Source organism: Oncorhynchus kisutch, unplaced genomic scaffold (assembly GCF_002021735.2).
Source record: "Oncorhynchus kisutch isolate 150728-3 unplaced genomic scaffold, Okis_V2 scaffold697, whole genome shotgun sequence".
NCBI lineage: Eukaryota > Metazoa > Chordata > Actinopteri > Salmoniformes > Salmonidae > Oncorhynchus > Oncorhynchus kisutch.
In genome coordinates this window covers 55,001-70,522 of record NW_022262642.1, presented here as the reverse complement: position 1 = coordinate 70,522, position 15,522 = coordinate 55,001, and the positions used below count along the sequence as shown (strand labels likewise).

Below are 15,522 nucleotides of genomic sequence, written 5' to 3'. Positions count from 1 at the left end.
GGTCAGTGTGAACTACAGTAGGTCAGTGTGAACTACAGTAGAGACAGCAGGTCAGTGTGAACTACAGTAGAGACAGCAGGTCAGTGTGAACTACAGTAGAGACAGCAGGTCAGTGTGAACTACAGTAGAGACAGCAGGTCAGTGTGAACTACAGTAGAGACAGCAGGTCAGTGTGAACTACAGTAGGTCAGTGTGAACTACAGTAGGTCAGTGTGAACTACAGCAGGTCAGTGTGAACTACAGTAGAGACAGCAGGTCAGTGTGAACTACAGCAGGTCAGTGTGAACTACAGTAGAGACAGCAGGTCAGTGTGAACTACAGTAGAGACAGCAGGTCAGTGTGAACTACAGTAGGTCAGTGTGAACTACAGCAGGTCAGTGTGAACTACAGTAGAGACAGCAGGTCAGTGTGAACTACAGTAGAGACAGCAGGTCAGTGTGAACTACAGTAGAGACAGCAGGTCAGTGTGAACTACAGTAGAGACAGCAGGTCAGTGTGAACTACAGTAGGTCAGTGTGAACTACAGCAGGTCAGTGTGAACTACAGTAGAGACAGCAGGTCAGTGTGAACTACAGTAGAGACAGCAGGTCAGTGTGAACTACAGTAGAGACAGCAGGTCAGTGTGAACTACAGTAGAGACAGCAGGTCAGTGTGAACTACAGTAGGTCAGTGTGAACTACAGCAGGTCAGTGTGAACTACAGTAGAGACAGCAGGTCAGTGTGAACTACAGTAGAGACAGCAGGTCAGTGTGAACTACAGTAGAGACAGCAGGTCAGTGGGAACTACAGCAGGTCAGTGTGAACTACAGTAGAGACAGCAGGTCAGTGTGAACTCAGTAAGACCAGGTCAAGTGTGAACTACTAGGGCAGGGACCAGCAGTAAGTGTGAACTACAGTAGGAGACCAGCAACGGTCATGTGTGAACTACGCTAGAGACACGCAGGTCAGTGTGAACTTAACAGTAGAGACAGCAGGTCAAGTGGTGAACTACAGTAGGGTCGTGGTGAAACTACAGCAGGTCAGTGTGAACTACAGTAGAGACAGCCAAGGCTCAGTGTGGAACTACAGTAGAGACGAGCAGGTCAGTGGTTGAACTACAGTACGAGACAGCAGGTCAGTGTGAACTAACAGTAGAGACAGCAGGTCAGTGTGACTACAGTAAGGGTCAGTGTGAACTACAGGCAGGTCAGTGTGAACTACAGTAAGTAGACAGCAGGTCAGTGTGAACTACAGTAAGAGACAGCAGGTCAAAGTGTGAACTACAGTAGAGACAGGCAGGTCAGTGGAACTACAGCAGGTCAGTGTGAACTACAGTAGAGACAGCAGGTCAGTGTGAACTACAGTAGGTCAGTGTGAACTACAGCAGGTCAGTGTGAACTACAGTAGAGACAGCAGGTCAGTGTGAACTACAGTAGTGACAGCAGGTCAGTGTGAACTACAGTAGTGACAGCAGGTCAGTGTGACTACAGTAGAGACAGCAGGTCAGTGTGAACTACAGTAGAGACAGCAGGTCAGTGTGAACTACAGTAGAGACAGCAGGTCAGTGTGAACTACAGTAGAGACGCAGGTCAGTGTGAACTACAGTAGAGACATGCAGGTCAGTGTGAACTACAGTAGAGACAGCAGGTCAGTGTGAACTACAGTAGGTCAGTGTGAACTACAGTAGGTCAGTGTGAACTACAGCAGGTCAGTGTGAACTACAGTAGAGACAGCAGGTCAGTGTGAACTACAGCAGGTCCAGTGTGAACTACAGTAGAGACAGCAGGTCAGTGTGAACTACAGTAGAGACAGCAGGTCGTGTGAACTACCAGTAGAGACAGCAGGTCAGTGTGAACACAGTAGAGACAGCAGGTCAGTGTGAACTACCAGTAGAGACAGCAGGTCAGTGGGAACTACAGCAGGTCAGTGTGAACTACAGTAGAGACAGCAGGTCAGTGTGAACTACAGTAGGTCAGTGTGAACTACAGCAGGTCAGTGTGAACTACAGTAGAGACAGCAGGTCAGTGTGAACTACAGTAGAGACAGCAGGTCAGTGTGAACTACAGTAGTGCAGCAGGTCAGTGTGAACTACAGTAGAGACAGCAGGTCAGTGTGAACTACAGTAGAGACAGCAGGTCAGTGTGAACTACAGTAGAGACAGCAGGTCAGTGTGAACTACAGCAGGTCAGTGTGAACTACAGTAGAGACAGCAGGTCAGTGTGAACTACAGTAGAGACAGCAGGTCAGTGGAACTACAGCAGGTCAGTGTGAACACAGTAGAGACAGCAGGTCAGTGTGAACTACAGTAGGTCAGTGTGAACTACAGCAGGTTCAGTGTGAACTACAGTAGAGACAGCAGGTCAGTGTGAACTACAGTAGAGACAGCAGGTCAGTGTGAACTACAGTAGTGACAGCAGGTCAGTGTGAACTACAGTAGAGACAGCAGGTCAGTGTGAACTACAGTAGAGACAGCAGGTCAGTGTGAACTACAGTAGAGACAGCAGGTCAGTGTGAACTACACTAGAGACAGCAGGTCAGTGTGAACTACAGTAGAGACAGCAGGTCAGTGTGAACTACAGTAGGTCAGTGTGAACTACAGTAGGTCAGTGTGAACTACAGCAGGTCAGTGTGAACTACAGTAGAGACAGCAGGTCAGTGTGAACTACAGCAGGTCAGTGTGAACTACAGTAGAGACAGCAGGTCAGTGTGAACTACAGTAGAGACAGCAGGTCAGTGTGAACTACAGTAGAGACAGCAGGTCAGTGTGAACTACAGTAGAGACAGTAGGTCAGTGTGAACTACAGCAGGTCAGTGTGAACTACAGTAGAGACAGCAGGTCAGTGTGAACTACAGTAGAGACAGCAGGTCAGTGTGAACTACAGTAGAGACAGCAGGTCAGTGTGAACTACAGTAGGTCAGTGTGAACTACAGTAGGTCAGTGTGAACTACAGCAGGTCAGTGTGAACTACAGTAGAGACAGCAGGTCAGTGTGAACTACAGCAGGTCAGTGTGAACTACAGTAGAGACAGCAGGTCAGTGTGAACTACAGTAGAGACAGCAGTCAGTGTGAACTACAGTAGAGACAGCAGGTCAGTGTGAACTACAGTAGAGACAGTAGGTCAGTGTGAACTACAGCAGGTCAGTGTGAACTACAGTAGAGACAGCAGGTCAGTGTGAACTACAGTAGAGACAGCAGGTCAGTGTGAACTACAGTAGAGACAGCAGGTCAGTGGGAACTACAGCAGGTCAGTGTGAACTACAGTAGAGACAGCAGGTCAGTGTGAACTACAGTAGAGACAGCAGGTCAGTGTGAACTACAGTAGAGACAGCAGGTCAGTTTGAACTACAGTAGAGACAGCAGGTCAGTGTGAACTACTGCAGAGACAGCAGGTCAGTGTGAACTACTGCAGAGACAGCAGGTCAGTGTGAACTACTGCAGAGACAGCAGGTCAGTGTGAACTACAGTAGAGACAGCAGGTCAGTGTGAACTACAGTAGAGACAGCAGGTCAGTGTGAACTACAGTAGAGACAGCAGGTCAGTGTGAACTACAGTAGAGACAGCAGGTCAGTGTGAACTACAGTAGGTCAGTGTGAACTACAGTAGAGACAGCAGGTCAGTGTGAACTACAGTAGAGACAGCAGGTCAGTGTGAACTACAGTAGGTCAGTGTGAACTACAGTAGGTCAGTGTGAACTACAGTAGGTCAGTGTGAACTACAGTAGAGACAGCAGGTCAGTGTGAACTACAGTAGAGACAGCAGGTCAGTGTGAACTACAGTAGAGACAGCAGGTCAGTGTGAACTACAGTAGAGACAGCAGGTCAGTGTGAACTACAGTAGGTCAGTGTGAACTACAGTAGGTCAGTGTGAACTACAGCAGGTCAGTGTGAACTACAGTAGAGACAGCAGGTCAGTGTGAACTACAGCAGGTCAGTGTGAACTACAGTAGAGACAGCAGGTCAGTGTGAACTACAGTAGAGACAGCAGGTCAGTGTGAACTACAGTAGGTCAGTGTGAACTACAGCAGGTCAGTGTGAACTACAGTAGAGACAGCAGGTCAGTGTGAACTACAGTAGAGACAGCAGGTCAGTGTGAACTACAGTAGAGACAGCAGGTCAGTGTGAACTACAGTAGAGACAGCAGGTCAGTGTGAACTACAGTAGGTCAGTGTGAACTACAGCAGGTCAGTGTGAACTACAGTAGAGACAGCAGGTCAGTGTGAACTACAGTAGAGACAGCAGGTCAGTGTGAACTACAGTAGAGACAGCAGGTCAGTGTGAACTACAGTAGAGACAGCAGGTCAGTGTGAACTACAGTAGGTCAGTGTGAACTACAGCAGGTCAGTGTGAACTACAGTAGAGACAGCAGGTCAGTGTGAACTACAGTAGAGACAGCAGGTCAGTGTGAACTACAGTAGAGACAGCAGGTCAGTGGGAACTACAGCAGGTCAGTGTGAACTACAGTAGAGACAGCAGGTCAGTTGTGAACTACAGTAGGTCAGTGTGAACTACAGCAGGTCAGTGTGAACTACAGTAGAGACAGCAGGTCAGTGTGAACTACAGTAGAGACAGCAGGTCAGTGTGAACTACAGTAGAGACAGCAGGTCAGTGTGAACTACAGTAGGTCAGTGTGAACTACAGCAGGTCAGTGTGAACTACAGTAGAGACAGCAGGTCAGTGTGAACTACAGTAGAGACAGCAGGTCAGTGTGAACTACAGTAGAGACAGCAGGTCAGTGTGAACTACAGTAGAGACAGCAGGTCAGTGTGAACTACAGTAGGTCAGTGTGAACTACAGCAGGTCAGTGTGAACTACAGTAGAGACAGCAGGTCAGTGTGAACTACAGTAGAGACAGCAGGTCAGTGTGAACTACAGTAGAGACAGCAGGTCAGTGGGAACTACAGCAGGTCAGTGTGAACTACAGTAGAGGACAGCAGGTCAGTGTGAACTACAGTAGGTCAGTGTGAACTACAGCAGGTCAGTGTGAACTACAGTAGAGACAGCAGGTCAGTGTGAACTACAGTAGAGACAGCAGGTCAGTGTGAACTACAGTAGTGACAGCAGGTCAGTGTGAACTACAGTAGAGACAGCAGGTCAGTGTGAACTACAGTAGAGACAGCAGGTCAGTGTGAACTACAGTAGTGACAGCAGGTCAGTGTGAACTACAGTAGAGACAGCAGGTCAGTGTGAACTACAGTAGAGACAGCAGGTCAGTGTGAACTACAGTAGAGACAGCAGGTCAGTGTGAACTACAGTAGAGACAGCAGTCAGTGAACTACAGTAGGTCAGTGTGAACTACAGTAGGTCAGTGTGAACTACAGGTCAGTGACTACAGCAGTCAGTGTGAACTACAGTAGAGACAGCAGGTCAGTGTGAACTACAGCAGGTCAGTGTGAACTACAGTAGAGACAGCAGGTCAGTGTGAACTACAGTAGAGACAGCAGGTCAGTGTGAACTACAGTAGAGACAGCAGGTCAGTGTGAACTACAGTAGAGACAGCAGGTCAGTGTGAACTACAGTAGAGACAGCAGGTCAGTGGGAACTACAGCAGGTCAGTGTGAACTACAGTAGAGACAGCAGGTCAGTGTGAACTACAGTAGGTCAGTGTGAACTACAGCAGGTCAGTGTGAACTACAGTAGAGACAGCAGGTCAGTGTGAACTACAGTAGAGACAGCAGGTCAGTGTGAACTACAGTAGTGACAGCAGGTCAGTGTGAACTACAGTAGAGACAGCAGGTCAGTGTGAACTACAGTAGAGACAGCAGGTCAGTGTGAACTACAGTAGAGACAGCAGGTCAGTGTGAACTACAGCAGGTCAGTGTGAACTACAGTAGAGACAGCAGGTCAGTGTGAACTACAGTAGAGACAGCAGGTCAGTGGGAACTACAGCAGGTCAGTGTGAACTACAGTAGAGACAGCAGGTCAGTGTGAACTACAGTAGGTCAGTGTGAACTACAGCAGGTCAGTGTGAACTACAGTAGAGACAGCAGGTCAGTGTGAACTACAGTAGAGACAGCAGGTCAGTGTGAACTACAGTAGTGACAGCAGGTCAGTGTGAACTACAGTAGAGACAGCAGGTCAGTGTGAACTACAGTAGAGACAGCAGGTCAGTTGTGAACTACAGTAGAGACAGCAGGTCAGTGTGAACTACACTAGAGACAGCAGGTCAGTGTGAACTACAGTAGAGACAGCAGGTCAGTGTGAACTACAGTAGGTCAGTGTGAACTACAGTAGGTCAGTGTGAACTACAGCAGGTCAGTGTGAACTACAGTAGAGACAGCAGGTCAGTGTGAACTACAGCAGGTCAGTGTGAACTACAGTAGAGACAGCAGGTCAGTGTGAACTACAGTAGAGACAGCAGGTCAGTGTGAACTACAGTAGAGACAGCAGGTCAGTGTGAACTACAGTAGAGACAGCAGGTCAGTGTGAACTACAGTAGAGACAGCAGGTCAGTGTGAACTACAGTAGGTCAGTGTGAACTACAGCAGGTCAGTGTGAACTACAGTAGAGACAGCAGGTCAGTGTGAACTACAGTAGAGACAGCAGGTCAGTGTGAACTACAGTAGAGACAGCAGGTCAGTGGGAACTACAGCAGGTCAGTGTGAACTACAGTAGAGACAGCAGGTCAGTGTGAACTACAGTAGGTCAGTGTGAACTACAGCAGGTCAGTGTGAACTACAGTAGAGACAGCAGGTCAGTGTGAACTACAGTAGAGACAGCAGGTCAGTGTGAACTACAGTAGAGACAGCAGGTCAGTGTGAACTACAGTAGGTCAGTGTGAACTACAGAGGTCAGTGTGAACTACAGTAGAGACAGCAGGTCAGTGTGAACTACAGTAGAGACAGCAGGTCAGTGTGAACTACAGTAGAGACAGCAGGTCAGTGTGAACTACAGTAGAGACGCAGGTCAGTGTGACTACAGTAGGTCAGTGTGAACTACAGCAGGTCAGTGTGAACTACAGTAGAGACAGCAGGTCAGTGTGAACTACAGTAGAGACAGCAGGTCAGTGTTGAACTACAGTAGAGACAGCAGGTCAGTGGGAACTACAGCAGGTCAGTGTGAACTACAGTAGAGACAGCAGGTCAGTGTGAACTACAGTAGGTCAGTGTGAACTACAGCAGGTCAGTGTGAACTACAGTAGAGACAGCAGGTCAGTGTGAACTACAGTAGAGACAGCAGGTCAGTGTGAACTACATAGTGACAGCAGGTCAGTGTGAACTACAGTAGAGACAGCAGGTCAGTGTGAACTACAGTAGAGACAGCAGGTCAGTGTGAACTACAGTAGTGACAGCAGGTCAGTGTGAAACTACAGTAGAGACAGCAGGTCAGTGTGAACTACAGTAGAGACAGCAGGTCAGTGTGAACTACAGTAGAGACAGCAGGTCAGTGTGAACTACAGTAGAGACAGCAGGTCAGTGTGAACTACAGTAGGTCAGTGTGAACTACAGTAGGTCAGTGTGAACTACAGCAGGTCAGTGTGAACTACAGTAGAGACAGCAGTCAGTGTGAACTACAGCAGGTCGTGTGAACTACAGTAGAGACAGCAGGTCAGTGTGAACTACAGTAGAGACAGCAGGTCAGTGTGAACTACAGTAGAGACAGCAGGTCAGTGTGAACTACAGTAGAGACAGCAGGTCAGTGTGAACTACAGTAGAGACAGCAGGTCAGTGGGAACTACAGCAGGTCAGTGTGAACTACAGTAGAGACAGCAGGTCAGTGTGAACTACAGTAGGTCAGTGTGAACTACAGGCAGGTCAGTGTGACTACAGTAGAGACAGCAGGTCAGTGTGAACTACAGTAGAGACAGCAGGTCAGTGTGAACTACAGTAGTGACAGCAGGTCAGTGTGAAACTACAGTAGAGACAGCAGGTCAGTGTGAATACAGTAGAGACAGCAGGTCAGTGTGAACTACAGTAGAGACAGCAGGTCAGTGTGAACTACAGCAGGTCAGTGTGAACTACAGTAGAGACAGCAGGTCAGTGTGAACTACAGTAGAGACAGCAGGTCAGTGGGAACTACAGCAGGTCAGTGTGAACTACAGTAGAGACAGCAGGTCAGTGTGAACTACAGTAGGTCAGTGTGAACTACAGCAGGTCAGTGTGAACTACAGTAGAGACAGCAGGTCAGTGTGAACTACAGTAGAGACAGCAGGTCAGTGTGAACTACAGTAGTGACAGCAGGTCAGTGTGAACTACAGTAGAGACAGCAGGTCAGTGTGAACTACAGTAGAGACAGCAGGTCAGTGTGAACTACAGTAGAGACAGCAGGTCAGTGTGAACTACACTAGAGACAGCAGGTCAGTGTGAACTACAGTAGAGACAGCAGGTCAGTGTGAACTACAGTAGGTCAGTGTGAACTACAGTAGGTCAGTGTGAACTACAGCAGGTCAGTGTGAACTACAGTAGAGACAGCAGGTCAGTGTGAACTACAGCAGGTCAGTGTGAACTACAGTAGAGACAGCAGGTCAGTGTGAACTACAGTAGAGACAGCAGGTCAGTGTGAACTACAGTAGAGACAGCAGGTCAGTGTGAACTACAGTAGAGACAGTAGGTCAGTGTGAACTACAGCAGGTCAGTGTGAACTACAGTAGAGACAGCAGGTCAGTGTGAACTACAGTAGAGACAGCAGGTCAGTGTGAACTACAGTAGAGACAGCAGGTCAGTGTGAACTACAGTAGGTCAGTGTGAACTACAGTAGGTCAGTGTGAACTACAGCAGGTCAGTGTGAACTACAGTAGAGACAGCAGGTCAGTGTGAACTACAGCAGGTCAGTGTGAACTACAGTAGAGACAGCAGGTCAGTGTGAACTACAGTAGAGACAGCAGGTCAGTGTGAACTACAGTAGAGACAGCAGGTCAGTGTGAACTACAGTAGAGACAGTAGGTCAGTGTGAACTACAGCAGGTCAGTGTGAACTACAGTAGAGACAGCAGGTCAGTGTGAACTACAGTAGAGACAGCAGGTCAGTGTGAACTACAGTAGAGACAGCAGGTCAGTGGGAACTACAGCAGGTCAGTGTGAACTACAGTAGAGACAGCAGGTCAGTGTGAACTACAGTAGAGACAGCAGGTCAGTGTGAACTACAGTAGAGACAGCAGGTCAGTTTGAACTACAGTAGAGACAGCAGGTCAGTGTGAACTACTGCAGAGACAGCAGGTCAGTGTGAACTACTGCAGAGACAGCAGGTCAGTGTGAACTACTGCAGAGACAGCAGGTCAGTGTGAACTACAGTAGAGACAGCAGGTCAGTGTGAACTACAGTAGAGACAGCAGGTCAGTGTGAACTACAGTAGAGACAGCAGGTCAGTGTGAACTACAGTAGAGACAGCAGGTCAGTGTGAACTACAGTAGGTCAGTGTGAACTACAGTAGAGACAGCAGGTCATTGTGAACTACAGTAGAGACAGCAGGTCAGTGTGAACTACAGTAGGTCAGTGTGAACTACAGTAGGTCAGTGTGAACTACAGTAGGTCAGTGTGAACTACAGTAGAGACAGCAGGTCAGTGTGAACTACAGTAGAGACAGCAGGTCAGTGTGAACTACAGCAGGTCAGTGTGAACTACAGTAGAGACAGCAGGTCAGTGTGAACTACAGTAGAGACAGCAGGTCAGTGTGAACTACAGTAGAGACAGCAGGTCAGTGTGAACTACAGCAGGTCAGTGTGAACTACAGTAGGTCAGTGTGAACTACAGTAGAGACAGCAGGTCAGTGTGAACTACAGCAGGTCAGTGTGAACTACAGTAGAGACAGCAGGTCAGTGTGAACTACAGTAGGTCAGTGTGAACTACAGCAGGTCAGTGTGAACTACAGCAGGTCAGTGTGAACTACAGTAGAGACAGCAGGTCAGTGTGAACTACAGCAGAGACAGCAGGTCAGTGTGAACTACAGTAGAGACAGCAGGTCAGTGTGAACTACAGCAGGTCAGTGTGAACTACAGTAGAGACAGCAGGTCAGTGTGAACTACAGTAGAGACAGCAGGTCAGTGTGAACTACAGCAGAGACAGCAGGTCAGTGTGAACTACAGTAGAGACAGCAGGTCAGTGTGAACTACAGCAGGTCAGTGTGAACTACAGTAGAGACAGCAGGTCAGTGTGAACTACAGTAGAGACAGCAGGTCAGTGTGAACTACAGTAGCGACGCAGGTCAGTGTGAACTACAGCAGGTCAGTGTGAACTACAGTAGAGACAGCAGGTCAGGGTGAACTACAGTAGAGACACAGGTCAGTGTGAACTACAGTAGGTCAGTGTGAACTACAGTAGAGACAGCAGGTCAGTGTGAACTACAGTAGAGACAGCAGGTCAGTGTGAAACTACAGTAGAGACAGCAGGTCAGTGTGAACTACAGCAGAGACAGCAGGTCAGTGTGAACTACAGTAGAGACAGCAGGTCAGTGTGAACTACTTGCAGGTCAGTGTGAACTACAGTAGGTCAGTGTGAACTACAGCCCCCCATTGACAACAGGTGAGGGACATAGTTCCCTATTAAATTACTCTACTGGACCTGGTCAATAGTAGTACACTATATAGTGTATAGGGTGCTATTTGAGACTGATCCATAAATGCTCCTGTCTCTGTTCAATGGGATGTTTCCTAAATGACTTTATTCTGCCCTTCTTTTCCCCCTCCTCTCTCTCCCTCCTCTCTCTCTCTCTCCCCCTCCTCTCTCTCTCTCCCCCTCCTCTCTCTCTTCCTCTTCCTCCTCTCTCCCCCCTCTCCTTCTCCCTCCTCTCCCTCCTCTCTCTCCTCTCTCCTCTCTCTCTCCATCCTCTCTCCTCTCTCTCTCTCTCCCTCCTCTCTCTCTCTCCCTCCTCTCTCTCTCCTCTCTCTCTCTCCCTCCTTCTCTCTCTCTCCTCTCCCTCCTTTCTCTCTCTCCCTCTCCCTCCTTTCTCTCTCTCTCCCTCTCCCTCCTTTCTCTCTCTCCCTCTCCCTCCTTTCTCTCTCTCCCTCTCCCTCCTCTCTCTCTCTCTCCCTCCTCTCTCTCTCTCCCCTCCTCTCTCTCTCTCCCCCTCCTCTCTCTCTCCCCCTCCTCTCTCTCTCTCCCCCTCCTCTCTCTCTCCCCCTCCTCTCTCTCTCTCCCCCTCCTCTCTCTCTCTCTCTCCCCCTCCTCTCTCTCTCTCTCTCCCTCCTTTCCCTCCCTTCTCTCTCTCCCTCCTTTCCCTCCCTCCTCTCTCTCTCCCTCCTTTCCCTCCCTCCTCTCTCTCTCCCTCCTTTCCCTCCCTCCTCTCTCTCTCCCTCCTTTCCCTCCCTCCTCTCTCCCCTCCCTCCTCTCTCTCTACCTCCTCTTTCCCCCCTCTCTCTTCCTCCTCTGTCTTCCCCTCCTCCCCTTCTCTGTCGTTTGTCAGACGAGGGGATGACCGTAAAAGGGACGACCGTACCAGGAAACGGAACGATTACGACCGCATCCCCCCGAGACGGGACTCGTACCGGGACCGTTACAACCGGAGGAGGGGCCGTAGCTACAGCCGCAGTAGGAGCAGGAGCAAGGACCGGGCCAGGGACCGGGAGAGAGACCGAGACCGCAGTAGCAGGAGTCACAGCAGGACCCACTCCAAGAGCAGAGGTGAGAGTGGAGACCGACAGAACAACTGGTTTATGTTCCTGGTTTAGACAGAAGACTATGATTGGTTGATTCATTTTGAAAGTCAGTATGTCTGGCTGTTAGACTAGTGTTGGGTTGGAACAAAACCATGCACATCCAACGGCTCTACGCCTGCTCTAGATATCATGACTGTTTCCTGCTACCTGACGCTATCCTTCTGATCACAGAGCGGGATGCTGGGAGGTCAAAGTACGAGCCCGATCGAGGAGACCGGGGGACGGAGGTTGGAGCTGGTGAAGGCCTCCTGCCGATCCCCACGGCAACCGCCACGTTCCCCGTGCCGACCCTCAGCAGCACCATCACGGTGATCGCCCCTCAAGGTAACCACAGCAACAGCATCGCCTCGGTGACGGACAGCTGGTCGGACTTCCACCCGGATCAGTCACTGGACCGGCCCCTTCCGCCACAGAGGAAACGTTGCCGTGACTACGACGGTAAGCAGGAAGGAAGTTGACATGCCTGAGATGTTTGTTTGTTTTTACACCGAGACTGTCTTTTAGTGGCCCGGGATGACGTATGACCGAGAAGGAGAATGTTTGGAGTGAATTAGGTTTTTTTCTGTCTGTTGTTCCTGGAAAAGGCCGTTTTGTTTCTAACTGTCCTCTAGCTGTTACTATACCGTATTGTGTTGTCTTCCTGAGAAAGGCCTTCTGTTTCTAACTGTCCTCTAGCTGTGTTACTAAACCGTATTGTGTTGTCTTCCTGAGAAAGGCCTTCTGTATCTAACTGTCCTCTCGCTGTGCTTCTTCACAATGGGTTGTTCTGTATGTGTGGAGACATAATGTTATCGAACTGTCCTCTCGCTGTGCTTCTTCACAATGGGTTGTTCTGTATGTGTGGAGACATAATGGTATCTAACTGTCCTCTTCCTGTGCTTCTTCACAATGGGTTGTTCTGTATGTGTGGAGACATAATGGTATCTAACTGTCCTCTTCCTGTGCTTCTTCACAATGGGTTGTTCTGTATGTGTGGAGACATAATGGTATCTAACTGTCCTCTCGCTGTGTTACTAAACCGTATTGTGTTGTCTTCCTGAGAAAGGCCTTCTGTATCTAACTGTCCTCTCGCTGTGCTTCTTCACAAGGGGTTGTTCTGTATGTGTAGAGACATAATGGTATCAAACTGTCCTCTAGCTGTGTTACTAAACCGTATTGTGTTGTCTTCCTGAGAAAGGCCTTCTGTATCTAACTGTCCTCTAGCTGTTACTATACCGTATTGTGTTGTCTTCCTGAGAAAGGCCTTCTGTTTCTAACTGTCCTCTAGCTGTGTTACTAAACCGTATTGTGTTGTCTTCCTGAGAAAGGCCTTCTGTATCTAACTGTCCTCTAGCTGTTACTAAACCGTATTGTGTTGTCTTCCTGAGAAAGGCCTTCTGTTTCTAACTGTCCTCTAGCTGTTACTAAACCGTATTGTGTTGTCTTCCTGAGAAAGGCCTTCTGTTTCTAACTGTCCTCTAGCTGTGTTACTAAACCGTATTGTGTTGTCTTCCTGAGAAAGGCCTTCTGTATCTAACTGTCCTCTCGCTGTGCTTCTTCACAAGGGGTTGTTCTGTATGTGTAGAGACATAATGTTATCGAACTGTCCTCTAGCTGTGTTACTAAACCGTATTGTGTTGTCTTCCTGAGAAAGGCCTTCTGTATCTAACTGTCCTCTAGCTGTTACTAAACCGTATTGTGTTGTCTTCCTGAGAAAGGCCTTCTGTTTCTAACTGTCCTCTAGCTGTTACTAAACCGTATTGTGTTGTCTTCCTGAGAAAGGCCTTCTGTTTCTAACTGTCCTCTAGCTGTGTTACTAAACCGTATTGTGTTGTCTTCCTGAGAAAGGCCTTCTGTATCTAACTGTCCTCTAGCTGTTACTAAACCGTATTGTGTTGTCTTCCTGAGAAAGGCCTTCTGTATCTAACTGTCCTCTAGCTGTGTTACTAAACCGTATTGTGTTGTCTTCCAGAGAAAGGCTTCTGTATGCGCGGGGACATTTGCCCATTCGACCACGGTATCGATCCAGTGGTGGTGGAGGACGTTAATCTACCTAACATGTTCCAAGCCCCTCCCCCTATCCCGGGGGTCGCCCAGCCCCCTCCCGGCCTACCGCCCCCGCCAGGACCTCCCCCTCTCATGACCCCACCTCCCGTCAACCTCCGCCCCCCTGTGCCCCTGACAGGCAGCCTGCCGCCCGGCCTGCCGCCCAGCCTGCCGCCAGGTAGGAATTCAGTGAATCCGTCTGTCATAACGAGTCCGTGGCTCGAGTCGCATGTGTTGTCATTCCAAATGGAAACCCTCTTCCCTATAGGGTGAGCTTCTTTCGACCATAGCCAATCGGGTGTTCGCCTTACCTTATAAAGATCTCCACAGAGACTATAATTCACCAGAGTGTGTCGATGTCAGACTTGCATCGTTCTAGAATGTTAGAATGGCGGCCATCTTGGTCAGGAACCATTCTAGTGTTTTATTTAAATCTGTGCCCCTCCCCCCAGGTCCCCCTCACCAGGCATCAGGGATGGGTGCCCCCCCAGGTCCCCCTCACCAGGCATCAGGGATGGGTGCCCCCCCAGGTCCCCCTCACCAGGCATCAGGGATGGATGCCCCTCCTAGCTCCATCGCCAACTCTGTTCCCACTATTGTAACCACAGGGACACGACCCTCCATCCCCCTGCCCCCGGCTCCTCTCTTCCCACCAGGTAGCGGTGTGTGTGTTAGCTGTGTGTGTGTGTACTTATTAAGTCTGTGTTGTGGTCTCTTCGTTAAGTCTGTTGTGGTCTCTTTAGTCTGTGTTGTGGTCTCTTCATTTAGTGTGTGTTGTGGTCTCTTTATCTAGTCTGTGTTGTGGTCTCTTCATTTAGTCTGTGTTGTGGTCTCTACATTTAGTCTGTGTTGTGGTCTCTACATTTAGTGTGTGTTGTGGTCTCTACATTTAGTGTGTGTTGTGGTCTCTTCATTTAGTCTGTGTTGTGGTCTCTTTATCTAGTCTGTGTTGTGGTCTCTTCATTTAGTCTGTGTTGTGGTCTCTTCATTTAGTCTGTGTTGTGGTCTCTTCATTAAGTCTGTGTCGTGGTCTCTTCATTAAGTCTGTGTTGTGGTCTCTCCCAGGCCAGTATGACTCTGACATGTATAACCCTGAGGATCCCAGCCTCACCAACACCTCCAGACCAGTGTATCGCCACAGAGTCAACGCCCAGAGACCCAACCTCATAGGACTGACTATGGCTGAGGACCTGCCTCACAGAGACCGAGGTACCTAAACACAACCTGTCTAGATGTGGATTCCGGTGGAAGGTGGGACTGTAATGTGGAGGGAGGGAGGGAGAGGGAGAGAGACAGAGGTACCTCAACACAACCAGTCTAGATGTGGATTCAGGCGGAAGGTGGGACTGTAATGTGTTGTTATGAGGGAGGGAGGGAGAGAGGGAGAGATGCTCTATCCTGACTGGTCAAGGCCTCGTCTGATCTCGTCAGTCCAGTCACATATTTGTTTAATGAATTCCCAGATCAGATGCCCAACAGAATGAGGATCGTTCTGGACTCGGCCTCCAGGAAGAGATCTGCTGTCTCACACCACGGAGCAATGCAGAAACCCTGGGCCGACAAGTAAGAACACACACACACACACACCTTGGTTCGACAAGTAAGAACACACACCCTGGGCCGACAAGTAAGAACACACACACACACACCTTGGTTCGACAAGTAAGAACACACACCCTGGGCCGACAAGTAAGAACACACACACACACACACCTTGGTCCGACGAGCAAGAACACACACCTTGAGACCGCTAGACAGTTGATTTGGCATGAGACACAGACCACAACAGGTAATATACCTGGGGGTTCAGACAGAACATTAAACCATCATAGACCACAACAGGTAATATACCTGGGGGTTCAGACAGAACATTAAACCATCATAGACCACAACAGGTAATATACCTGGGGGTTCAGACAGAACATTTAACCA

The 15,522-nt window shown here is 49.2% G+C and overlaps 1 protein-coding gene across 5 annotated transcripts in view; it reads left to right on the top strand.

The window, feature by feature from the left end:
- LOC109886477 (RNA-binding protein 26) overlaps positions 1-15,522 on the top strand; it is a 44,462-nt gene that overhangs the window by 11,867 nt on the left and 17,073 nt on the right. For 4 of the 5 annotated variants that reach the window (XM_031815907.1, XM_031815903.1, XM_031815905.1 and 1 more), the window contains exons 5-10: positions 11,313-11,530; positions 11,737-12,003; positions 13,517-13,768; positions 14,043-14,246; positions 14,656-14,799; positions 15,054-15,153. In XM_031815907.1, coding sequence (XP_031671767.1) covers positions 11,313-11,530; positions 11,737-12,003; positions 13,517-13,768; positions 14,043-14,246; positions 14,656-14,799; positions 15,054-15,153 — 1,185 coding nt within the window. The remainder of the gene's footprint in view (positions 1-11,312; positions 11,531-11,736; positions 12,004-13,516; positions 13,769-14,042; positions 14,247-14,655; positions 14,800-15,053; positions 15,154-15,522) is intronic. The other variant, XM_031815906.1, reaches the window with a different exon arrangement.